General features: G+C 37.6%; 2 protein-coding genes across 3 annotated transcripts in view; one reads left to right on the top strand and one right to left on the bottom strand.

Annotated features, from left to right (window-relative positions):
• Positions 1-24,785, bottom strand: part of LOC150105632 (actin-binding Rho-activating protein-like) — an 84,607-nt gene that overhangs the window by 15,755 nt on the left and 44,067 nt on the right. For both annotated transcript variants that reach the window (XM_090394275.1, XM_090394276.1), the window contains one exon: positions 290-628. In XM_090394275.1, the coding sequence (XP_090250401.1) occupies positions 290-622 (333 nt within the window). In that variant the 5' untranslated portion in view covers positions 623-628. The remainder of the gene's footprint in view (positions 1-289; positions 629-24,785) is intronic.
• LOC150105633 (zinc finger protein ubi-d4-like) lies at positions 23,523-24,113 on the top strand. Its single transcript, XM_090394006.1, has one exon. It carries the CDS (start codon positions 23,523-23,525, stop codon positions 24,111-24,113), a length of 591 nt encoding a protein of 196 aa, XP_090250132.1.

Genomic DNA, 24,785 nt, shown 5'->3' with positions numbered 1-24,785 from the left:
ATTTGCATTAAAAGTAAATTAACATTGAGCTATTAAGATTTCTGCTGGCCATTAAAGATGCAAACAAAATGCTTATATGGATAAACTAGATCTTCCTTGAACATATGTGCAATTACATCAAGAAAGAGGCTAGTACAAAAATGTTAATCTATCATTTATTTTGGTTCAACACATGCAAGAACTGATTGCTGGCATAAAAATATGAAATCATTAGGTTACCTTATCTTAATTATTAAATAACCAAAACTATTTTATCTTATATAGAGAAATTATAATTAAACTGCCCTACTTCAAACAACTCTCCAAATGTTATAGCTGCTGTGCCATCATCATTTTGTTCACCATATTCATATATCATATCACACAAAAAGCGAATCTCATTGCTAATTAGTTCACCAGCTTGAATGCCTCGTTTCTCAGTTTTAGATCCTTCAACAGGCCGACCATAGCGAGGATCATTTTTATCCCACTTTATTTTGTGAGAAGATCCTCTCCATTCTGAGAATGGATTTACCAGCTGCTTCTCTCTATGTTGCTCAGCTTTTTTCTGAAATGATGCTATTCTATTTGCTAATCCTTCATTTCCATATATCTTGACTTGTTCTTTCCGTCCAGAAGCCATTTTTAACTACAAGATAAACAAAACATCAGGGTCTATAGTCAAGTAATAATTTGAAAAAATATATAGTTCCATTCATCATATATTTACAAGTTTATGATTAAAAATGCAAAATAAAAAAAGACCATAACAATCAATGCAATTTATAAAAGTGTTTTTTATGTCAAGAAAAACTCTTCAATTATTCTATGCTATCAGTGATCCTAACAGGCACTTAAGTGCCATGACCTTTCCAAGTATTCTTGGACTTCGTAACTGCAACTTGATGATAAGGTGAGGTGGTTAAGCCCTATGTCTCCTGGTGTGTCCTATATCTGTAGATGCATGTGCTCACAGGGCCAGTTTGCCTGTTCTGGGGGACAAAAAGCCCAAGTTTTTGGGTAAGAACCCCCCCCCCCCTCCGTATGAGACCGGCTAACTCACCTTAGTCAAAAGAGACCAGATAAAGGTTCTTCACATCATGGAGGGAAATCGAACCCAGGTCTTTCCGACCGAATGGCTTCATCTATACTGACTGAGCTGCTACGGACTCTTTAATCATATAATGTAAAAAAACAATTTTCTAAAAATCAGTCTATTACTTGTTAACACTTCAATATTGTCATATCTGACCTTTCATGCTTCTAAGGCATTTCTGACTGAATCAATCCACCTAGACCTTGGTCTTCCTCTGGGTCTCCTTCCTGCTATCCTAGCATCAAACACCTGTTTTGCTAACCTTTTGCTGACACATTCCTGAATGCTAATGTCAAATTCCTTTTTAATTCCATTCCATTCATGTGCCGTCTTCTATCTAGGAGGTTGACTAACATGATGTTACTCATGGTTAACTACGGGAGTAACGACATGTGGTGAGGACCCTATCTCTTCCACATATTGCAGTAAGTGAAATGACTGTAGGTGTGTGTGTGTTCATGGGGCCGATTTTGCCTGTTCTGAGGGACGAAAAACTCGAGTTGAGTTTTGACTAAAGGTGAGTTGCCAGCTAACTCACCTTTAGTCAAAAGAGACCAGATAAAGGTTCTTCACATCATCGACGGGAATCGAACCCAGGTCTTTCTGACCAAAGGGATTCGTCTATACTGACTGAGCTATGTAGGTTCCCTCCTTTTTAATAATTCTGCCATTGATGCCATCAGTTCACTCCCCTAATTGTTTGTCAGAATCCTCATATCTGTGGCCTCTAGACTTTGATCAAGTGCTTTATTTATACCCCAACTCTCAGATCCATAACTTAAAACTGGTTTGAACAGTCTTGTACACTGCAAGTTGGGTATTTTGGCTAATTTCTCTCTTATTCCATATAAATTTATTCAGCTGGCTACCCACCATACTAGCTTTTCTTATTCTGTTGCCTATGTCCAGATTAAATCTGGACATAGGCAACAGCCATCTTCACTGAAACTGTGCCTAAATGGCTGAAATATTTTACTTGTTCTATACGATCTCCATTCAGAATGCAGCTGAAATTTTCTATTCTCCTGCTTATTTTCATGGTTTTTGATCTTTTTATGGTTGATTTTCATGCCAAATTTGTTACAGCTGTTATTCAATTTAGTTAGAGAATTCTGGAGACTTGCACTAGAAGTGTTTGAGAGTACAACATCACCTGCATAAAGCAAAGAGCTAAGTTTAATATCTCCAATTTGATATCAGTTTGAATACCACTTTCCTTTATAATGTGATCCATATAGATGATAGATAAGAGTGGAGATAATGTACATCTTTGTTTCATCCCTGATTTTACATCAATTCTAACTGCCGACTAATAACTTAAATATAGACTATGTATTGCTTTGTATAATGTTCCATTCACCCCATAAAACTGAGGTATTTTGAAAAGCTTTTCTCTGGGCATCTTGTCATTTTCCTTTTCCAGATCTAGAAAATTCAGGTAAAGATCTTTGTCATATTTCCACGATTTCTCAACTATGTCTTAAAGTGAAAATCTGATCTTGACAGCATCTATTTGGCCTGAACCCAGCTCATTCTTCTCCAAGTTTTTATTCCACAATCTTTCTCAACCTCTTTTCAAGTATGCTTACATAAATCCTACCTGGAAACTTAGTAGAGAAATTCCTGTGTAAATCTCACATTCAGCTTTATTCTCTTTTTTATACATGGATACTATGAGAGATCCACTCAATCATTGGGAATTCGACCTTTTGATCAAGCCCTCTGAATTATGCGGTGTAGCCACTGCAAATCTTTTATACCTTCATACTTAAGCATTTCTGGTCGAATATCATCTACTCCAGCTGCCTTTCCACATTTCAGTTTTTTGATGGCTTTTTCTACCTCAAGTATTGATATGTACTTCTTTATGCACTCCTCTTGAAAATTTTCTAGTATGGTTCTGTCACTGCTTGGTTTGTTTAACAGTCTTCTAAAGTAATTACTCCAGATATCTAAGATATCATTATCTTCAGTTTTCATGTCACCTTCATCATCTTTGATTCTTTGACACAGACAAGAGGATGGGGAAAAAGCTTAAATGGTAACAAAATCAAGTTCTTTTCTAAAATCTTCATTGTTTAATATGATTCTGCTACTTGCACATCCATAACTTAAAACTGATTTGAACACTGTCTTGTAAACTGTTAGTGTTTTTGTTAATTTCTCTTACTCTATATAAATGTATCTAACTGAACAGTACTTTTAACAGCTTTCTCTTGACATTTTATCATATGACTTTTCTATATTTACAAAACATAAATATAGATCCTTGATAGATTTCCATGATTCCTCAAGTATTAAACTTACTCTCCTATAAGAGAAGGAAAGTGAGAAATATCACTTCTCCCTCCCCACAGCTAACTCTAATTTATTTATTAAAAATTCAATTCACTTTTAAAAACCTTTAAAAAAAATTTATCCTAAAGAAGTCAAACATCATGGTCAGCTGTGATATTGTTTCATTGGTTATGAATCAATGACAGATATTTGACCTAGTTATGACACATTTTCTCCTTGACATTATTTGTAATTATTGAAATTCACCACATAATCAGTTTATTTCTTATGGAAAAGAATAGTATGACATTGCAATAGATTCCTTCCCTTGCCAATTTCTAAATGGAATTTCCAGAAAACAAATCATTCAACATAGCGCTGCATATAAATCACAGTTTGGTTATACAATATAGATCAGCGTTCATTAACCTTTTTACACCTGCAGACTGGGGAAAATAGGAGAAATATTTCGCAGACTGGCTGACGGCTAAGACAGAAACATAAACCATTGTAGATAGTATTTTATTTATTAAATCCAATGTTATAAAATTACAATTTTTAGCTAGTGCAACACCTACTACTGCTTATAGGTTAGAAAATTTGATATACGTGGCTGGAGCATTGTTTCTGAGAGACTAAGAAATTTTTGGCAGACCACCAGGAAATTTCTGCGGACCACCGCCGGTCCACAGGTTGAATAACAAGAATATAGATAACTTGTTTGCTAATTGGCCTCATGGCCCAAAACACATTTGATACTTTTAGCATTTCAACAGCCAACATTCAAATGTATAGTTCATTACAGAAAAGAAGCTTATATAACTACCAAATAGTTCATTACCCATCCCCACAATATGGCATCTTCAAAATATATATTATTATTATTATTATTATTCCTGATACCTCCAAGGAGTCCGAAGACTCATCGCGGGAGGACATCTTCAACTGTCTCTACACCTTACCTCTACTACGAATCAACGCCATCTACCGCCCACCTCCAACACCACCACAACTAGTAATTTTTGTCTGTAAATTGCGTGTGTTCTGAAGGGCCGATTTGTATGTATGCGGGATGAAAAACCCGAGTTTCCGGGAGAAAAAACCCTGCTACCTCCGTATGAGATCGGCTAACTCACCATCGATTGAAATCGACCAGATAAAGATTCCTCCCGTCGCGACGAGAATCGAACTTAGGCCTATTCCAATCGAAGGGCGCAATGTACCGTCGTTCTTCCAATTGCGCTACGGAGGCGCTTATATGCACAGAGCCAAGGTTATTTGTTGAACTGACATTGCCTTTGCCAATGCATGCAGGTACATCCACAACACTTTTTTTTTAACCAATGGCTACAATCCTTATAAAATAGACAAAATGCTACATGCCTCCCCCACCCTCCCAATCCTTCCTACAACCAACACATGCAAGACCACACCCAAGCTATTTTCATCCCTTATATCTACAGAACATTTGAAAAAAAATACCTAAAGATTTTCACAAATATTATCTTTGTGAAAATATAATGCTGGTGCAAAGTCTCCATAAACTGCATCTAACTCGGTTTTGATCTGTGTGGCAGTCCACTTCTTCAAATAAAAGTGTTTTATCACTGCACAAAACTCGTTTTTCTCCATTTTTATGAAAAATGAGAACACGGTCATTTTAAATGTTTGCCAAACAAGAAATACACATTGCACGTGGCTAAACTTTTGCCAACGGTCATGAAAAAAAAAAAGATGATACGTGCCAACACTGGCATGAATGAACGAGCTGCATCGCCATCTATTGGAAATTTACCAAACTTTTCAAACAGCCCTCATAATTTGAACTGTTGCTACCAGTAACACACTCAGGATTTAGTCTTTGGGGGGGGGGGAGTTGAGAATACACACTATGCATTACATATGACCTATAAGTGAGCATCTGATTCAATGATCGCTAATTCATAATTTTTTATTTATGTCGTATACAACCTAAATAAAAAAATGAATTTTAATTAGGAAAAGATTTTTGGAAAATTTTCTAGTGTTTTTTTTCCTTTTTCTTTGCTCCCCCCCCCCTCTCAGGGTGCACCACTAGTTGCTACAACAACATTATTGAGTACTGTGTTCCTGACCACGGTTGTAAGAAGATGCTGGATAGAAATCTAACAAAACATTAGTAAGTACAATAAATTATTTATTTTCTTCTGATGTTGTTTATACTGCGAAGAACACTCTTATGAATAACCACCAATACCCAAGCCTATCTGTATAATACCATAAGATGGAATGTTCATAAAAACTTGACATATTTCTTTAATGTTCAAGTACAAGTGAAACATTTAGAAGTACCAATGTAATATCACATCTAGGAAATGAACATCCCCCTCTCACCAATGCACAAACAGTTCAATCCTAGTCAATTTCTGCCTTCCTTGATGAAATGAGAAACCAATATAAGTATTATTATTATTGCACCCTCCATGGAGTTGGCAGACTCATCATGGAGGTTCATTCAACTGACAATATTTTATTACATTGAATCTTAAAATCCTTAACACTCATTGCATTAACAACACATTCTGACAATGCATTCCATTCACTGACAATTCTCCATGTAAAAAATATATTCCTCACATTCCCCTCTTCACCATACTCTCACATAACTTCTTGTGATGGCCTCTGGTTCTTCCCCTATCACCGTCTACCCTTTTTATAATCTCCTTTCAATTAATCTGATAAAATCCTCTAACTTAAACGTCTCTATCATATTACCTCTCTTCCTTCTATCCACTAAACTCTGCAATTGACACCTCTTCAACTCCTCTCTCTCTTTCCATAGCCAGCATTCCAAAGTCCTGATATTGTCTTAGTCACTCGTCTCTGGACCCTCTCCAATGTTTCCACATCATACTGAAAACCAGGTGACCAAATCTGAGCACAATAGTCCAAGTGTGGTCTGACCGGTGCTTCATACAGTGGCATAACCACTTCCTTATCCCTACATGTTAGAATACTTCTTATCATTAGTGGCACTATGATGTGCAGTCTTTGCATTCATATTGCATTCCTTGCAATATGAATTCTAAACTTTAGTTTACTGTTAACCATCACTCCCGAATCTCATCTACTTCCTGCAGTATGGTACTGTCGATATAGCACACAGCCTTATATTTCTGTATTCCAAAATGCAAAACCTTGCACTTATCAATAATAATAATATTATTATTATTATGTGACACCTCCAGGGAGTCCAAAGACTCATCGAGGGAGAGTGTGGTTGTAAAACTACAACCCCCACTCGTTTGTCCAAGTCAAAAGTCTATTCAAATTTTCCTGAAGAGAATTAATGTCAGCAATGCTACTTATAATTCTCCCCAACTTTGCATCATCAGCACCAAGTGAAGATCCCCAGTCAGTCCACATGATATATCATTTACAAACAAATTAAACAGCAGAGGTCCAAGAACAGAAACTAGGGCACACCACTGGTTACCCTCCTTTTTTGTGTATGCTCCATCATACAAAAACTTGCTGGTATCATTCAGAGAGCCTATCTCTGATCCAAAAAATATACTATCTATTCCCATCCTATGCAGCTTGTACACCAACTTATCATGTGGTAATCTATCAAAAGCCTTTGCAAAGTCCAAGAATACCACTGCATATGATTCTCCCTTATCTAACTCACTCGTCATCTTATCATAAACTGCAAGTAAATTGCTAAAACAAGACCTACATTTTACAAATCCATGCTGATCACAATAAAGAATGCTGTGTTCATCAACCCAATCCTGTATTCTATTCCTAACCAATCCCCTCCAACACCTTGACTACAAATGCTGTTATAATACAGACTGGTCTATAATTGGAAATTCAGTCCTTGAACCATGCTTGTGGAGTGGTACTATTTTGCCTTCTTTTCACTCCTTAGGAACCCTACCCACTGCAAGACTTTCATTAAATAACCATGTCAAGGGCACAGCTAACTGTTGTGAACATTCCTTAAGAATATGTGGTGAAATGTCATCCATATCAGAATGGGGAACTGGACAATAAGACTTATTTGTGCCTATGGTCCCAAAGAAGGTTCTACTAAGGTAGAAGAGAAAGAATTTTTTGAAGCTTTAGAGAAAGCAACTGACAAAATGAGAAAGGAAAAGTTGGTCCTTGTTGGAGATCTAAATAGCAGAGTAGGAAATGATTGTCAGACATACAGAAATATTTTGGGAAAATTTGGAGAACAGAGCAAATTAATAATTATAGCAAATATCTGTTGGATTTCTTCTCAGGACATGGGATAGTTATTACTAAAACAATGTTCCAAAATAATAATGTGCACAAATTCACATGGAGAGAAGAGGCAAGGAATACAAAAAGTCTCATTGACTATGTTACTGTTGATAGTGAAAAAATCAACAGTAACATAGTCAATGAGACATAGTCAATGAAATCCTCTGTACACTCTGGTCTCCTGGTGCAGGAGACCAGAGTGTACAGAGCATTTGAAATTGGAAGTGATCACTATTTAGTCTTGAGCAGGATAAAATTGAATTTCATATTGAAAAGAATAACATGTAAGAAAGTTTCAAAGCGAATAAAAGTTGAGCAGCTCTCAGATGTGAACTGCAGACTGAAATACACAAAGCTTATTGAAGAAAACATGAAAGAGTTTGAGAACAGGAACCAAAACTTGGAGATTCAGTGGCAATTCTGAAGGAAAACATTGAGTGAAGCCAGAGAGACATGTGATGAGGTTGTCTGCAAGGATAGAAAAATCAGAACTCCATGGTGTACACAGGAAGTTAAAGACACAGTGAAGGAAAGAAGAAAGCATATCAAAACATCCTGGCAAATAAGTCACCTTGTGCTCTTAGAGAATACAGAGACAAATGTAAGAAAGCTAAACACTGTGTAAAACTAGCTAAACAAAAGTCATGGGAAGACTTTGGTAAGAACATAGAAAATAAATATCAGGAAGGTGGCAAAACATTCTGGAGGTTTTGAAGAAACTCAGAAATGGAGGAAAGAGTGCTGTAAAAGGAATTAGAGATGGTAAAGGTGACATGAAAACTGGAGAAAAAAGATATCCTTGATGTATGGAGCAATTAGTAGCAAAATTAGTGGAAAAATTCTCCTCGACAGGCTTATACGTTGGTTATGCATTTCTAAATCACTTAGGGAATTGAACAACGTAGATCCGAATATAAATTAAATTATACTTTAATAAATATTTCCGATATTTCGGCAACGTCACGTTGCCATTTTCAAAAGGAACTTACAAAAAAGGCACGTGCATGCAGGCACTACAACACAGTAACTGAGAATGAAGATATGAAGCTATTCGTTCTCCTAGAAGTCCTGATGGTGCCCTCTAGTGGGCTAAAGCAGCCTCTAGCTGTGTTCTTGGCCGTTGGGCTGAAGGTCTGCTGATGTATGCCTCCCAAATTTGGGGCAGTCGCATACAGCTAAATTTGTTGAGGTTTGGGGAGTTTCTTAGGGCAGAGGCTGATTCCATAAATAGTCTTTCGAATTTGTATTTGCTATGGTGTATTAGCTTTCTTCCACCGTATTCTGTGGCGTGTATCCAGAGCATGGTCTGCAAGACCAGAATGGCCGTACTTGTGAAACTGGATGTAGTCCTTGTGTTCAGAAATTCTGATATTCGCTGTCCTGCCTGTTTGGTTCAAAGTACGACAGTTTACAAATGCAAGGGACCTGGTATACACCAGGTAGGTCTAGGGGAAGTGGTTGGTCTTTGGTGGAGCGGATAAGGGATGCCACTTTTCTGTAAGGCTTGTAACAGGAGGTGAGGTCATGTTTTTTTAAAATTTTGGTAATTTTTCCGAGGTGCCTCGGATGTAGGGAATGGTGATGGATTTAGAATAATCTTTGTTGTGGAGGGGAAAGGGGGGGGGGCTGTGGTTTGTAGGTTTTAATATTTTTTGGATTTTTTTTGGGGGGGGGGGGGTAGCCACTGGCCGAGAAAGTGTTGAGGATGTGATTTAGTTCAGTGTTTAGGGCCATGTTGTCAGAACAGATTAGTTTATCCCTGTTGTATAGTGTTTTCACCACTCCATATTGTTGTTAGGGGGGGGGGATTGTTGGTGAATGTATCTACCTGTATGGGTGGGTTTTCTATAAACTGAGAAAACCAAGGTTCCATCAGGCTGGCGGGTGATTAGTGTGTCTAGGAAAGGGAGCTGTTGTTTTCCTCTTTTTCCAGGGTGAACTTGATTCTGGAGTGTTGGTTGTTTAAGTGTGTAAGGAAGGAGAGGAGTGTTTCAGAGCCATGTGGCCAAATAGTGAACACATCATCAACGTCGCGGAGCCATATGGTTGGTTTTTGTGGGGCAGAGGCTAAGGCTTTTTCTTCAAAGGTCTCCATAAAGAAATTGGCCAAGGGTGGGGAGAGTGGTGAACCCATGGCTGTCCCCTCTATTTGTTTGTAGAATTTTCCCTGCCAAACGAAATAGCCCGAGTTCATTGCAAACTGAAATAAGGCTCAGATATCAGATATCGGGAGAAAATTTAGCTTGGATTAGCTCTAAAGTTTCCTTGAGAGGGACATTTGTGAATAAAGAGGAGACGTCAAAGCTGACCATTATGTCAGTATGTTGGAGTGTAAGGTTTTCTATGCTGGCTTTGAAGTGGGCTGAGTTTTTTTTATGTGTGATGGTGTGTTGCCAGTATAGTGTGTGAGCTCTTTGGCCAAACGTTTAGCTAATTTGTATGTGGGGGAATCAATGTCATCCACTATGGGACGTAATGGCACATTTTCTTTATGTATTTTTGGGAGTCCGTAAATACGGGGGGGTATAGAGTTAAACGGCTTTAATCTGTTGGTAACTTCTACAGGCCAAGAAGTAACTTTCTTAAGGAGCCTGTGAAGTTTTCTGATTTGTGAGTTGGTGGGATTATATTCGATAGGGAGGTAAGTAGCCTGATCTAATAGAAGAGCATTAAGCTTACATTTGTAGTCCTTTTGGTTAAGTACTACAGTTGCATTTCCCTTATCCGCTTTGGTGATAACTAATTCTTTATTATTCTTCATTTCCTGTAGAGCTTTAAATTCCATGGTGGATATGTTGGTTTTTGGTGGTCTTGCTTTGGAAAGGGCACAAGCTACATCCAGTCTTACACTATTGGCGATTTGATGTGGAAGGTGGCGGATTCCCCTTTCGATCTGAATCATAATATCCTCACTGGGTATTTTTCTGGGAGCAATGGCGAAGTTGTGGCCACGTGCAAGCGCGTTGAGTGCTTCAGGGTGACTGAAGAAAGGTTGATTATGGTATTGGTAGCAAGTTTTGGATTGACGGTAGAATTCTTTTTTAATTTTTCGAATTTTTTCATCTGTCGGCCTTGTATTTTTTCAAATTCTTTGTCTGCAGCGGTAAACGAGATGCCACGTAAAATAGACCACAGTTCGTGATTTAAAGTACACGAAAGTTCATCTTCGAAAGCACGAATAGCTTCGTTAATTTCCGCTAAGAGAAACCGCATGGCGGTGATTTGTTCACGAAGCAACGCGTAGCTAGCGTGGTTATATATACGGAGAGCTTTTTGCAAAACAAAATGGTGCTTGAATTTTACACAGTTCGGGATTACTTTATTATCCCGGCAGTGTTTCAGGAAAGTTAGACGATTTAATTGTCTAGACAGCTTCAACTTCATTTTACCGTATTGGCAGGCCTTCTGTGTGATAGTATCTCCGTGGATGATGTTGATTCTCGTAGACAGGCTTATAAGTTGGTTATGCATTTCTAAATCACTTAGGGAATTGAACAACGTAGATCCGAATATAAATTAAATTATACTTTAATAAATATTTCCGATATTTCGACAACGTCACATTGCCATTTTCAAAAGGAACTTACAAAAAGGCACGTGCACGCAGGCACTACAACACAGTCACTGAGAATGAAGATATGAAGCTATCGTTCTCCTAGAAGGCCTGATGGTGCCCTCTAGCCTTATCTGCTCCACCAAAGACCAACCACTTCCCCTAGACCTACCTAGTGTATACCAGGTCCCTTGCAGTTGTAAACTGTCGTACTTTGGCCAAACAGGCAGGACAGCGAATATCAGAATTTCTGAACACAAGGACTACATCCAGTTTCACAAGTACGGCCATTCTGGTCTTGCAGACCATGCTCTGGATACACGCCACAGAATACGGTGGAAGAAAGCTAATACACCATAGCAAATACAAATTCGAAAGACTATTTATGGAATCAGCCTCTGCCCTAAGAAACTCCCCAAACCTCAACAAATTTAGCTGTATGCGACTGCCCCAAATTTGGGAGGCATACATCAGCAGACCTTCAGCCCAACGGCCAAGAACACCGCTACATGGCACCATCAGGACTTCTAGGAGAATGATAGCTTCATATCTTCATTCTCAGTTACTGTGTTGTAGTGCCTGCATGCATGTGCCTTTTTTGTAAGTTCCTTTTGAAAATGGCAATGTGACGTTGCCAAAATATCGGAAATATTTATTAAAGTATAATTTAATTTATATTCGGATCTACATTGTTCAATTCCCTAAGTGATTAAGTAGTGGAAAAATTGATAAATGAAACAGTCAGTAACTAGTCCCGTATCCTATCAAACAACTTTGCAAAATCCAGATGTATCATGTAGTTTTTCTCTTTAATCAATTCAGTTATCACTCTATTATAAAAAGTTAGTAGATTACAAAGCATGACCGACTCTTCACAAATTCATGCTGCCCTCAGAGTATCACACTCTTATCCACCCATTCCTGAATTCTCTTTTTGACCAACTTTTCTGGTACTTTTGCCACCACTCCTGAGATACTAATTGGTCTATAAGTTGCTACTACAGACTTAGATAATCCTTTATGCAAAGGAACTATTTTGCCCTCCTTCCACTCTCCTGGGACTTTGCCAGAACTGAGTCTCAAATTAAACGGCTTAGTCAAGGTTATCACCAGTTCCCCTGCACATTCTCATAAAATGCAAGCCGATATCCCACAGCTATATTTGCATTCAGATTCTCCAATATACTATGCACGTCAAATCGACCTCTGTTCTCACATTAGTCCCTGTCACCTCTGTCAAAACAATATTTTCACTTGGGTAATAAATTCTTATAGAATCGGCGTAAAAAATTACCTGCTTACAGTCTTTCTCTTATTTATTCTTACAAATTTTTTTTGGCTTGGGACCTCTTGCTTTTTTGTGTTCTCAGTTCAACTGATCTCTTGCTGTTTCTGCAGCCATTCAATCTCATACTTTGTCATGTGAAGGACTACATGCAAGTGTGCTATTTCTTTATTCAGGTCTTTTATGTTCTCCTGAACTTTCACTACACTTTCAGTATTACCATCAATATTTACATTTTCTAGTCTACTAATAATACTCTCAAGTGTACTATCACATAATTTGTTCTCTCTCTCTCTACATTCACTCTCAAAACATTTATTACACACTCGCTCACCAGTTTTTTTCTCCTTCCATAAATCTTTGAACTTTTACCTTTCGCAACTACTACATCTCACAAATTTCACACTGGATAAAATAACACATATTTAGCTTGCTAAACAAAGACATCTTGGTGGTCATTATTCTGCTATGCATAGGTGCCATATCAACAATACAGATTAAGGAAATATACACATTTTATTTACAACTAAATAACTCAGTCTATCTCACACACTTAGAAAACAAATAAATACAATAAATTAACTCACTATTATTAGCAAAAATTACTTATCTTTCCACAGTATTATGAATCAACAACGTTCACTAAATATCCTCAAACCCAACTCCCATGTTAGTGAAGTTAAGTTCATATTGAATATTATTATTATTATTATTCAGGCCTCCACGGAGTCAAAAGACTCATTGGTGGGAGGTCCTTCCTAAGAAACACAAAGTCTATCAAGACTCATCAAGGGGACCCCACCCCCCCGGGAAACACAAAGTCCATTATACCACTCCTTGAACTCACTGACCGTTCTCGCTCTCACCACTCCATCAGGCAATGCATTCCACAGTTCAACCACCCTCCATGCAAAGAAACCACTCCTTACCCTCTTGCTCAAAGTTTCCTTTTGTAACTACCAAGGATGGCCTTTTGTTATCACTCTTTCCCGCTGTTCAACCAAGCGAAAAAACTCCCCAGTGTCAACCCTGTAACCACCTTTCAACAGTTTAAAAAATCTCAATCATATCACCCCTCTCTATCCACCAAACTCTGCAGTCCACATTCCCTCAGCCGAACCTCATAACTATCATTCTACAGTCCTAAAACCATCTTTGTTATCTGCCTTTGTACCCTTTCAACAGTTAAGTTATCCCCTTCAAATCCTGGGGACCAAATCTGAGAACAATAGTCCATGTGTGGTCTGATGAGGGTCTTATACAACGGAATGATAACTGTTTTATCTCTGCAGGTCAGTGTCCTTCTCATTATTGCAGCAATCCTGTGTGTTACCTTCACCACCTTTACAATATGTCCCCTAAATTTCAGGTTTCTATCAATCATCAACCCCAGATCTCGTCTCCCCCTACTTCCTCCAGTATAACTCCTCCCATAGAGTAGGCAGTGTCCCATCGATGTTTTCCAAACCTCAAAACCTTACATTTTGCTGCATTAAACCGAAATCCCCATTCATTTGCCCATCTATCTAGCTTATTCAAATCCTCTTGAAAGGCTGCCACATCTGCACTATTACTAATAATCCTTCCCAGCTTCGCATCATCCATAAACAACTGAATATCCCCTTGCAATCCAATGGCAACGTCACTGATATAAAGGTTAAACAATATAGGTCCTAGTACTGAGCACTGTGGGACCCTACTTGTAACCCTCTGCTTCCTTGAAACTGCCCCACCATACACAACTCTCTGATACCTATTGGACAGCCAATCCTGAAACCAGCTGACCAATCTGATATCCAGACCCATGTGCTGCAACTTAAATATCAGCTTATCATGTGGCACACTGTCAAATGCCTTCGCTAAGTCTAAGAAAATGGCAGTATATGCCTTTCCCTCATCTAATGCGCTTGTAACTTTATCATAAAAGGCTAGCATATTTCTAAAACAAGAGCGCCCCATCACAAATCCATGTTGACTCTCACAGATAACATTACCCTCATCTGCCCAATGCTGTATACGGTCCTTCACTACTTTCTCCAAGATCTTACTAACTACTGATGACACACAAACTGGCCTATAATTAGACACTTCCAGTCTGCTACCACCCTTATGCAATGGCACTATCTTACCTTCCTTCCATTCCATGGGCACCTTTCCCGCAGCCAGACCTTCATTGAAAATCCAGGTCAAAGGCACTATCAATTCCCTAGCACATTCTCTCAAAACTCGTGCCGAAATACCATAAAGTCCCACAGCTTTACTGACATCCAGAGTAATCAGTATTTGAAACACACTCTCCTCCTGTACCTCTAAACCTCGAACCTGCAGTATCCCTCTAACATTAAAACTGACTCCTCCAGGATGAACTACTCCAATAAATTGTTCATTGAACAATTCTACTATGTCCTCTGCATCAGTCACTCTATTCCCATTTTTATCCCACAATATCATCCTTCCACGGTCATTTCTCCTCCTACTGGCCCCATATCTAAAAAATTCCCTAGGATTTTCTTTGGATCTTAGGGCTAATCTCCTCTCATATTCCAGTTTCGTCTTCCTTACCATACTAGTCACTCTTCGGGCCTGTGTCTTATACTCTTCATGCATCTTCTCTTCCCCTGTTCCTTATATCTCTTCCACAGCCTCTTTTTCGCATGCAATTCCTGTTTAATATTGTTTGTCATCCATTTACTCCAAATTGTGTCCTCTTGTTCACTCGTGGTATACAACTTACCATTGCTGCTAACAAATATTCTTTCATAATTTCCCACGCACTAATGATATCCCGGCCTTCCAATTCCTCCCTCCATGAAACTTCCCAAGTTGACGTCTTAGACTATTATAATCACTTGCCTTATAATTCCACATACGTTCCCGTCTCTTTGATACTCCTGCATGTCTATTAATTTTCCAAGTCAAAACCATATGGTCACTACCTCCAACTGGTGGGAGAGATGTGATCTCAGATTATCAACTCTTCTGATGTTATAACCAAATCCCAAACCCTTGAAACTCTTGTTTCCTCTATTGTCCCTCAGGAATTCTAGAAATTCCATTCCCTTATTGCTACATGCATCTTCCTCTCCCCAGCTTATACTATTGTAGTTAAAATCTCCCATAACCTTCTTGCACTTGCCAAACTCAAATGTCTAAACATTTCCTGGTCCCCACCCTCTGCACTCCTGGATCTGTAGCAACACCCCACTAAATATCCTGTCTTGCCCACCTCTACTTCACACCATATGCTTTCAAAATCATTAGTGTCACTGCCTTCCAAAGTCTCCACTCTTAGAGGACACAGGTCGTCACTTATCATAAGGAGTACTCCATCGCTTTCCCTTACTATCCTGCTGAAAAATGCTGTATCCAGCGACTTCTATTCCTGTTATTATATCCTCTTCTGTCAACCACGTCTCAGTGATCCCAATAATTTTGGCCAGGCTGATGCTATCTGTGCCACCAATTCCTCTCCCTTATTCCGGATACTCCTGGCATTAGTATATAGCATATAAATGCCGCTGGTTCTATACCCAGCATTATCCACTCTAGACTCCACTGGAGTCAGAGTTACCTGATGTCATTCCCCCTTCTCCCAAGTACCCATTCCCACAAGAGGCCACCCCTGCTACCATCCGCTCTGGGACACACTGACTTTTTCAGAACAGCAATCTCTCCAGATGCCTACATCCTTCCTCATTCAAATGCAAGCAGTCTCTTGCATACAATTCCTCTTTGTCCTCAAACGCACTCCAAGCATCCACATATTCCAGTCCTCTCTTGTCACACATTCTAGCTATTATGTCATTCAATATTACTGCTCTTCTGCTCAGTTCGTCTTTATCACACCTAGGCAACACACACTATCTTTCCTCTCTGTGTCTTCTTTTGTACCACCTCAAGCAAGAATCTCATATCTCTCGCTGCCCTATTTACGCCACCACTCAAGTCATTTGTTCCCACTATCACAATCATCTCATCTACCTTTTCACCTCTCTTAACTGCAAAAGCCACCCTTTTTATCGTTCCTTCTGGCAAACACTCCTCACACATCCTATCTTGAAAACCATGGATCATTGAGTCCCCATACATTATACCTCTTACCATTCCCTCTCTCCTATTATTTCCATTTTCTCCACTTCTTTCATTCCCATACCTCTCTCCTACTGTTTCCATTTTCTCCTCTTCTAGCACTCCCATACCCCTCTCTCATTCCGTCTCTCCTACTGTTTCCATTCTCTCCTTTTCTAGCATTCCCATACCTCTCTCTCTCATTCCTTCTCTCCTACTGTTTCCATTCTCTCCTTTTCTAGCACTACCATACCTCTCTCTCTCATTTTGTCTCTCCTACTGTTTCTATTCTCTCCTCCTCTAGCACTTCCATGCCTCTCTCTCTCTCTCTCATTCCGTCTCTCCTACTGTTTCCATTCTCTCCTTTTCTAGCATTCCCATACCTCTCTCTCATTTCCTCTCTTCTACTGTTTCCATTCTCTCCTCTTCTAGCACTCCCATACCCCTCTCTCTCCTACTGTTTCCATTTTCTCCTCTTCTAGCACTCCCATACCTCTCTCTCCTGTTTCCATTCTCTCCATTGCCATTTCCATGTCCAATTCCATTCTCTCCTCTTTTATCATTCACAAATTTCTCTCCTCTCCTATCATTCCCAAAACTCTCTCTCTCCCTTACTCCGATTTGCCTTGCATTCATCTCTTCCATTCTCATCTTTCATACTTATCATACTTCTCCCAAGACATTCCACCTCCACTTTCAGCTCCTCTATCTTCCTCTGCAGGTCAGTCACTCTAAATCGAAATTCACTCTCCCAAACAAAACCATCTCCTAAACTTTCACAGTCACTCATGCCTTCTACACTATCAACTATTATTTTCTCATTCACATTTTTTTCTTCATTCTCTCCTATCACACTACTCGTCTTCCTGTATTCATTTCCCATTCTTGGAGCAACAAGTTCGGTTATTGAGATATCTGCTGCATTTATTTCCTCCCACTGCCTGCACTTTAACCACACATGCACCCCCCCCTCTCTCACAAGCCAGATATCCAATTCCTGAGACGCATACAGGCCACAAATACTGCATGCCACAAACTCCCTTATTATATTGCTTATAATACAGTGCCTAAATGGCAGAGGACTTGGCGACATGCCATTTGCGACTGTAGCTGAATCCCCCATCATTCGTTACTGCCGAGGGACTACTAGCGTAATCATTAATTATTCAAAATAGTGTCAAAAATAAACGCTAAATAAGTATTAGGGAGTATAAATAAATAAGAAAAGTATAAATAAGAAACAAGCAAAACAAAACATTAAGTACACTAAATAAAATGAAATAAAACTAAATACAGTAATGAAAACTTAGCTTCGTCTTGTCTTCCACCATTATGCATGCATCCACCCCATCTTCTTGGTAAACAAAATACACAATATCGTGACAGCACTTACTTCAAAAAACAACCACAATAGTACATTCGCATTCCAGAGAAACAATTTATGTAGTTGATTTATTTAGGAGTATAACATCATCTGCAAAAGTGGAGTGCTGAAGTGAATATCTGATTTAGATATCTGGTTTAATGTACTTTCCTTCAAAATGGAATCTATACACATGATGTCTAACAGTGGAAATACTGTGCACCCCCTTGTCTTAATACCTAATTTTAGATCAAATCATCTTCCTGCATTTCCTTCAATTTTAACAGTTATTTTAACTTAAGTTTTAAGTATAGATGTATACACATTGCTCTGTATAATGTTCTCTTTACACCATATAAAGTTACGTTTTCAACATCTTTTCTTTCAGCACTTCATTACATGCTTTTTTCTCAGATCTGCAAAGGTTAAATCTCTGTTATACTCTCATGATTTCTCAATTCTGTGAAGTAAAATTCTGATCCTAACAATTCCTATTTTGCCTTATTATTATTTTTTTTATCTCCCATTCTCTTCAATAATTTTTCTTAGCCTATTTACTAGTATAATTGTATAAATCTTACTTGGAACATTCAGCAGGACTCTCCTTACTAGTGTTGCAGGGAAGAATTATGCTAGTAATTCCCACAATCAGATTTATTCCCCTTTTTATTTTTAGAGACAATTACTAAGTTATTGTCCTCCTGCTCTACTACAATCATCTGGAATTCTCTAATCCAATCATCTGGTATATTTGCACAGTGTAAGTATAGAAAAATCACAAACTTTACTGTTTTCCTCACTGGCTGAATCAATTCATATTTTCTTTCCATTTTTTTTTAACTCAATCACTGGTGATAAAATGAAATTTAAAGTAAAATACCAGAGTAAAATGAGTTCTCTCTTCCTAGCATAATAGTTGCTATGAATTTCTCCTGTTCTAACAGATACAACATCCACAGATTTCTCAGCATTCAAAATAAAAGCTGGGTCTCTCACTTTAACATTCATGCTGGGCAGTATTTCACACGTGTTATGATGCTTGCAGTAATTCACTTTTATGTAATTAGGTATGTACTTTCTGTGTTGGAGGGGTGAGCATTTTCACAAAGTTTATATGGTGTTAAATTGTGAATGAAGCTATGTTATGTAATTTATTATTTTCATTCACATTTAACATTGCCTATTTAAATATTAATCATGGTTTATATAAAATTGTTTATTATTCCTTAATTAAGAATTACTAATTAAATATTTACTGAAAACCTGACCTGCTATTAATTTATAAAATAATAATATGTATAGAATTTTGTATAACTAAATATATGTGTTGTAACGTAAAGTGTTAATTTATATTTAACTGTATACGTAATCAAAAAGTTAAAGAAGTAGCTTAAATATTCTGTTGTTCTTATTTGTCAAATATTTAATGTTATGTAATCATTCATGTAAGAGTAGTAACAGAGCATACATTACATTAGCGAAATGTTTACGTTTAGTCTGTTGTCATGGAGACGCACGCGTAAACAACCACGAATGAAGAGAGCGTGGCATTCGAACGTAAGGGGGAGTGAAGGTCATATATGAAGAAATAGGAGAGGATTAGTAAGGGGAGAGAGGAAAGAGCTTTGCGGAACCAGAAGGAAGGTAGCATACAAGCAAAGAAGTAAAAGAAGGTTATAAATTCTTTAGGGCAGGAATTCATGAAAATAGTGTTCGGAAATGAACCAAAAAGTAGTGAATCAAAAAGTTTAATGTTACAAGTGAAAACAGCTGTTGTTATGAAGTAAAGTTAATGCCGTAATCGTAGAAGGATTTTATTATGTATGTTCCGCTGATGTAATTAAGTTAATTCATAAGTGTCCTCGCAATAACTTGACGTATTGAAGATTTTATCCGGTAAGAGTAATTGTATATGTTCGTCTATTCTAGCATTAACTGTAATATATCTCCGATGCTCAAAGTCCGGAATAAACTTGCTTGGAATATTGTCTACCTGGATTAGTGCTTGCTGTGAATTTGAACATTGTATTGACAGATTTGTAGAGACAGATTAAATGTGAAGTTTGTTATTTTAATCTGAGTTAAGAAAATATGTTTTTGAAGTTGCAAATTGTTTTTGAGAATTTAGAACATCGAACTGGAATGAGAGACTTAGCAAGTTGTATTGAGTTATTTGTATTGTTTCATTTAAGAGTAGAATTATTGTACTTGTTATATATCATATATTAAATGTTTTATTTTGTTAATCTAAATATTGTGTTTGCCTGAATTCCTTTTTATTGCACCGTTCATTAAAATAATCGAATCTCGCGGGTGCCCCAATTTGAATGATAGTTAATTCGGCCAGAGTAAATGAGAAGACTGCTAGCTAATTGAAGATTGGTCCTACTATTTATATAGACTAACCTAAGATAGGGTGGCGCAGTATAAATATAAATTTCCCTATTTTAAGATTGGTGACCAATTGTTAATTAGTTAATTTATAGATAAGTGACTTGAAATAAGACCACGGACTCGAAGGACAAGAGTCGTCACGACAAATGGCGCAGTCGACAGGATGTGATTTAAACGTTAGAAATTAAATTTAACAACTGTAAGTTAAGAAATTGAACTTAATTTTGATGATAGCAATCATAGAAATACTCCCTGTAATTTTAGAAAGTGAAATAAATAAATCACAGTGAACTGGTTATAATCTGGAGTCAGGCAAAAATAAAAGTTTATTTTAAAGTAGAAAGATTATATTAATTGAATTAGTAATTTGTTAATCACTATGGCTGTCACATCAAGCTCTGAAATGAATGACAGTGAATTCTTTCGTACGGTAAACCCGCAACAGGTTTTTCCCCAATATTCAGGTGAAGAATCAGATGATGTACTATTTTTCTTTACCTATGTTGAAAAGCTTAGAGAAATTGCAGGTTGGACTGATTTTCAACTGCTAGTTCTGATTAGAAGTAAATTGATAGGTAAAGCAAAGACAATTTTGCATTCATCTCCAATACTTCGAGAAACCTTAGAATACAAGAAGTTTAAGGATGAACTAATTACTAAGTTTTCCCATACTAGGTGCTACATTAAAACCCTTACAGAACTCCACAAGTGCATGCAAGATGACAAGGAAGATGTGACTAATTATTATAACAGATTGATGAACATTGCTAGATCTACGAGGGTGTCCCCTACAGAAAGGCCTCACTTAAATTGGATTGTCTTTCAACAATTTCGACTGGGACTGCATAAAAATTTAAGAGAGGTTATTTACAAAAAAAAGGGCTGTCAATTTAGAAGCATGTTACAGTCTGGCCAAGCAAAGAGAGAAAATATTGGAAGAAATGCAACAAATATGCTCCATAAGACAATCACTCACTCAAGATTGTAATGATCAAGTTACACCTTCACCAATTCTTGAATGTCTTTCAAACTGTAAAAAAGGGAAAGAAATTAAGAATGAGGAAGTCAATGAAGATAACTCTATCACCTTAACTAACAAACCAGATTCACTAGACTACGATTTCCATAGAATGCAAAGTGTAACGATGGCCAAGGAGAATGGCAAATTGCCTTTAACCCTTGTACAAGGTCTGATTGGAAAAATTCCGTGCAATATTCTGTTAGATACTGGAGCCCATATATCAGTTATTTCTAACTCTATGGTGAATAAACTTGTTGATGACTTTTCTGATAACATCATCCTGATTCAGAGACCAGTAAAAATCACAGGAGTTGCTAAAATTGAACTGATTGCTACAAGAAAATTAAATGCTGAAATTTCCATACCTTGTTTTCCAGTAAAGTTTTCACATGATCTCATTATCCTTCCTGAAGTTGCTGACACAAATGACCAAATCATACTAGGACTAGATTTCCTAGAGAAAAATAAATTCATGTGTGACTTTGCCTCTGAAACCATCTCCTTGTGTGGCGTGAGTCATAAGTCAATATACAATGAAGACAATGAAAGGAAACTATGTGACAAGATGGAGATTGAGACCTTAAACCTTGAAGACGGATTGAGTGATAAGAAAAGAAAATTATTGCACGAAGCTCTTAATTTAACAGAATCAAAAACTGATAGAGCAGAAATAAAGAATTTCATTCTATTAATCTTTCAAAAATACCCTCAAACGTTCACTGAAGATATTAGCTCATTGACTTGTACAAACAAGGTAGAGCATTCCATTGAGATCACTTCAGACACGCCTATCTATACTAAGCAGTACAAAACCCCTCTTAAATATCTAGATAGACTTCAGATCCTTCTGAATGATTATGAGAAGGCTGGGATCATAGAAAAATCTAATTCCAGATGGAATAGTCCCTTTTTATTAGTAGAAAAGCCTGATGGAAGTCTCAGATTTATATTAGATCTGCGTGAGATTAATAAGGTCACTAAGCCCATTGACTTTCCTCTATGTAACATAGAAGAGCTCCTGGCTAGTCTAGAAGGAGCAAAATATTTCTCAAAACTAGACTTAAACTCTGGCTATTTCCAGATACCTCTTAGAAAACAGGACAGACAGTTTTTTGCCTTTACCACTCGATGGCAAAAATACCAACTCTGTCGACTTCCTCAGGGGGCCAGAAATTCAGCTATGAGTTTCCAATGTCTGATGAACACTGTACTCTCAGACATGTTAGGAAAGGGAGTCATATGTTTCCAAGATGACCTATTAATTTACACCCCAGATTTAACATCACATGAAGAAATTTTAGATAATGTGTTAAATAGATTAAATTTGTCACGTCTATCATTGAAGGGCTCAAAATGTAAATTCTTCATGAGAAAGGTTGAATACCTAGGACATGTTGTCAGTGAGGCTGGAATAATCCCTACTCAAGAAAACATCTCTGCCATTCTAAGAGCTAAAATACCCACCTCCGTGAGACAAGTACGAAGGTACTTAGGAATGGTAAACTTCTATAGAAAATTTATTCCAAATTGTTCTCAAATAATGGAGCCCATAATTAAGTTGACTAAAAAGGGAGAAAAGTTCGTATGGGGAAAGGAACAAGAGTCTGCCCATAAATCTTTAAATTTAGCATTAACTAGATCTCCTGTTCTCACTCATCCCACTCTTGGAGAACCCTTCTATCTTGCAGCAGATGCCTCGAATGATACTATTGCAGCTGTGATAGAACAGAAAAAGAGAGAAGAAATTAGACCCATTGCTTTTCTAAGTAGAAAACTATCTGCATCAGAAAAAAATTACTCAGTTATTGAAAAGGAAGCACTAGCTATTGTACATGCCTTAAGGAAATTCAGATACATGTTACTAGGACAAGAAATTTTTCTAAGATCAGACCATAAACCCCTAACCTTTTTATCCACGATGAAAGATAAAAAGATTAGGGGTTTATGGTCTGATCTTAGAAAAATTTCTTGTCCTAGTAACATGTATCTGAATTTCCTTAAGGCATGTACAATAGCTAGTGCTTCCTTTTCAATAACTGAGTAATTTTTTTCTGATGCAGATAGTTTTCTACTTAGAAAAGCAATGGGTCTAATTTCTTCTCTCTTTTTCTGTTCTATCACAGCTGCAATAGTATCATTCGAGGCATCTGCTGCAAGATAGAAGGGTTCTCCAAGAGGGGAATGAGGGATTACCGTATGCGGCATTGAAGATCAATGGCGGCTGATACACTGACTGTAAGACCGGAATGTCTTGCACGATTGAAAAGTATCCTAAATGATCCATTTTACAAAGATGCCACTGAAAATTCAGCAAGTTATAATACTAGACTTTGTTTGGAAAGGAAGATGAGGTTGCCTTTTCTTGATGCTCAGACAGGAGTAGCCCAAAGTGACTGTTCATTATGGATGCAGAAATGGCAAAGGATGCCAGGACAAGCAGAAGGCCAGCTTTATACTTATCCAGCTAGGAGATGGAGAAAGAAAAGAAGGCAGTATTTGATGAATGACTTTTATTTAACCAGGAGAATTAGAGATGTTGACCTCAGTGAATTAGAAGGTCATCAAATTAGCATGTTGGAAAATGCAGTTGCCCGTCTTGATGATGGAGAAGGTGCTGATAAGATTACTGAAGATTCTAAAGATTCCTGGTACAAAGAATTTGAGGAGTCTGTAGAGCATCTTGATGTACCAGATGTTGAAGATCCTGACACTGATCTTGAAGATTATGAAGAGCCATATGTTCGCAAAAAGAAAAGAAGAATTAGGAGTACTAGAGGCATATTAGTTCCAACTTTCTTGGTATAATTTTGTAATATTAGCATTTGTGAACAGTCCTAATGATTTAAGAATGTTAAATGCAATTCAAACTGACTTCAAGTTATATGTGTGTGTGTGTGTATGCATATACATCTTTATTTAAATAAACTGTTTGCTTTCTGCACCCAATGACTGCATTATAAATAGGTGTTATCACGTCATTTCTGCAAATGAAAATTTGAAAGAGAATATTAGGACAAATTTACTTAGTTAGATTGGCACTACATAAAACTGTTTTATGAGCATGTATGCAGTATGGTTTGGGAGGGGGGGATGTTTTTCATTATGTAGGGTCATTTTCATTAAAGTGTCTCTAATTAAATAATAATTGTTGTTAAATATAGTACATATACAATGTGCTTATTAAGTAATGAGATTGATGTTTTACAGAACAGCCCTTTGAATAAGGGCTGTTCTGTAAAAAGTAACAAATGTATTTATAGTTTTGACTGCTTGAGTGTGTTGTAATTGTAGGGTGCAACTTTTGAGTTGGGTGATATAGCAGTTTTCATGTAGCAACCACTGAAGTAAGAGTGTGCGAGTGGAGTGTGTCCGATGACTGTCTGAGCCATGCACATGTGTTCTGCTGGTCCCTGGAGAATGAACTGTGCTGTGGACAGCCAGTTTCTGCATGGACAAATGAAAATGTGGTGAAAGCTA

This window comes from Typopeltis vanoorti, chromosome 6, assembly GCF_054136105.1.
Source record: "Typopeltis vanoorti isolate ZY-2024b chromosome 6, IOZ_Tvanoo_1.0, whole genome shotgun sequence".
Classification (NCBI taxonomy): domain Eukaryota; kingdom Metazoa; phylum Arthropoda; class Arachnida; order Uropygi; family Thelyphonidae; genus Typopeltis; species Typopeltis vanoorti.
Note: the sequence above shows the minus strand (reverse complement) of the source record. Positions and strands in the feature narration are given on the sequence as shown.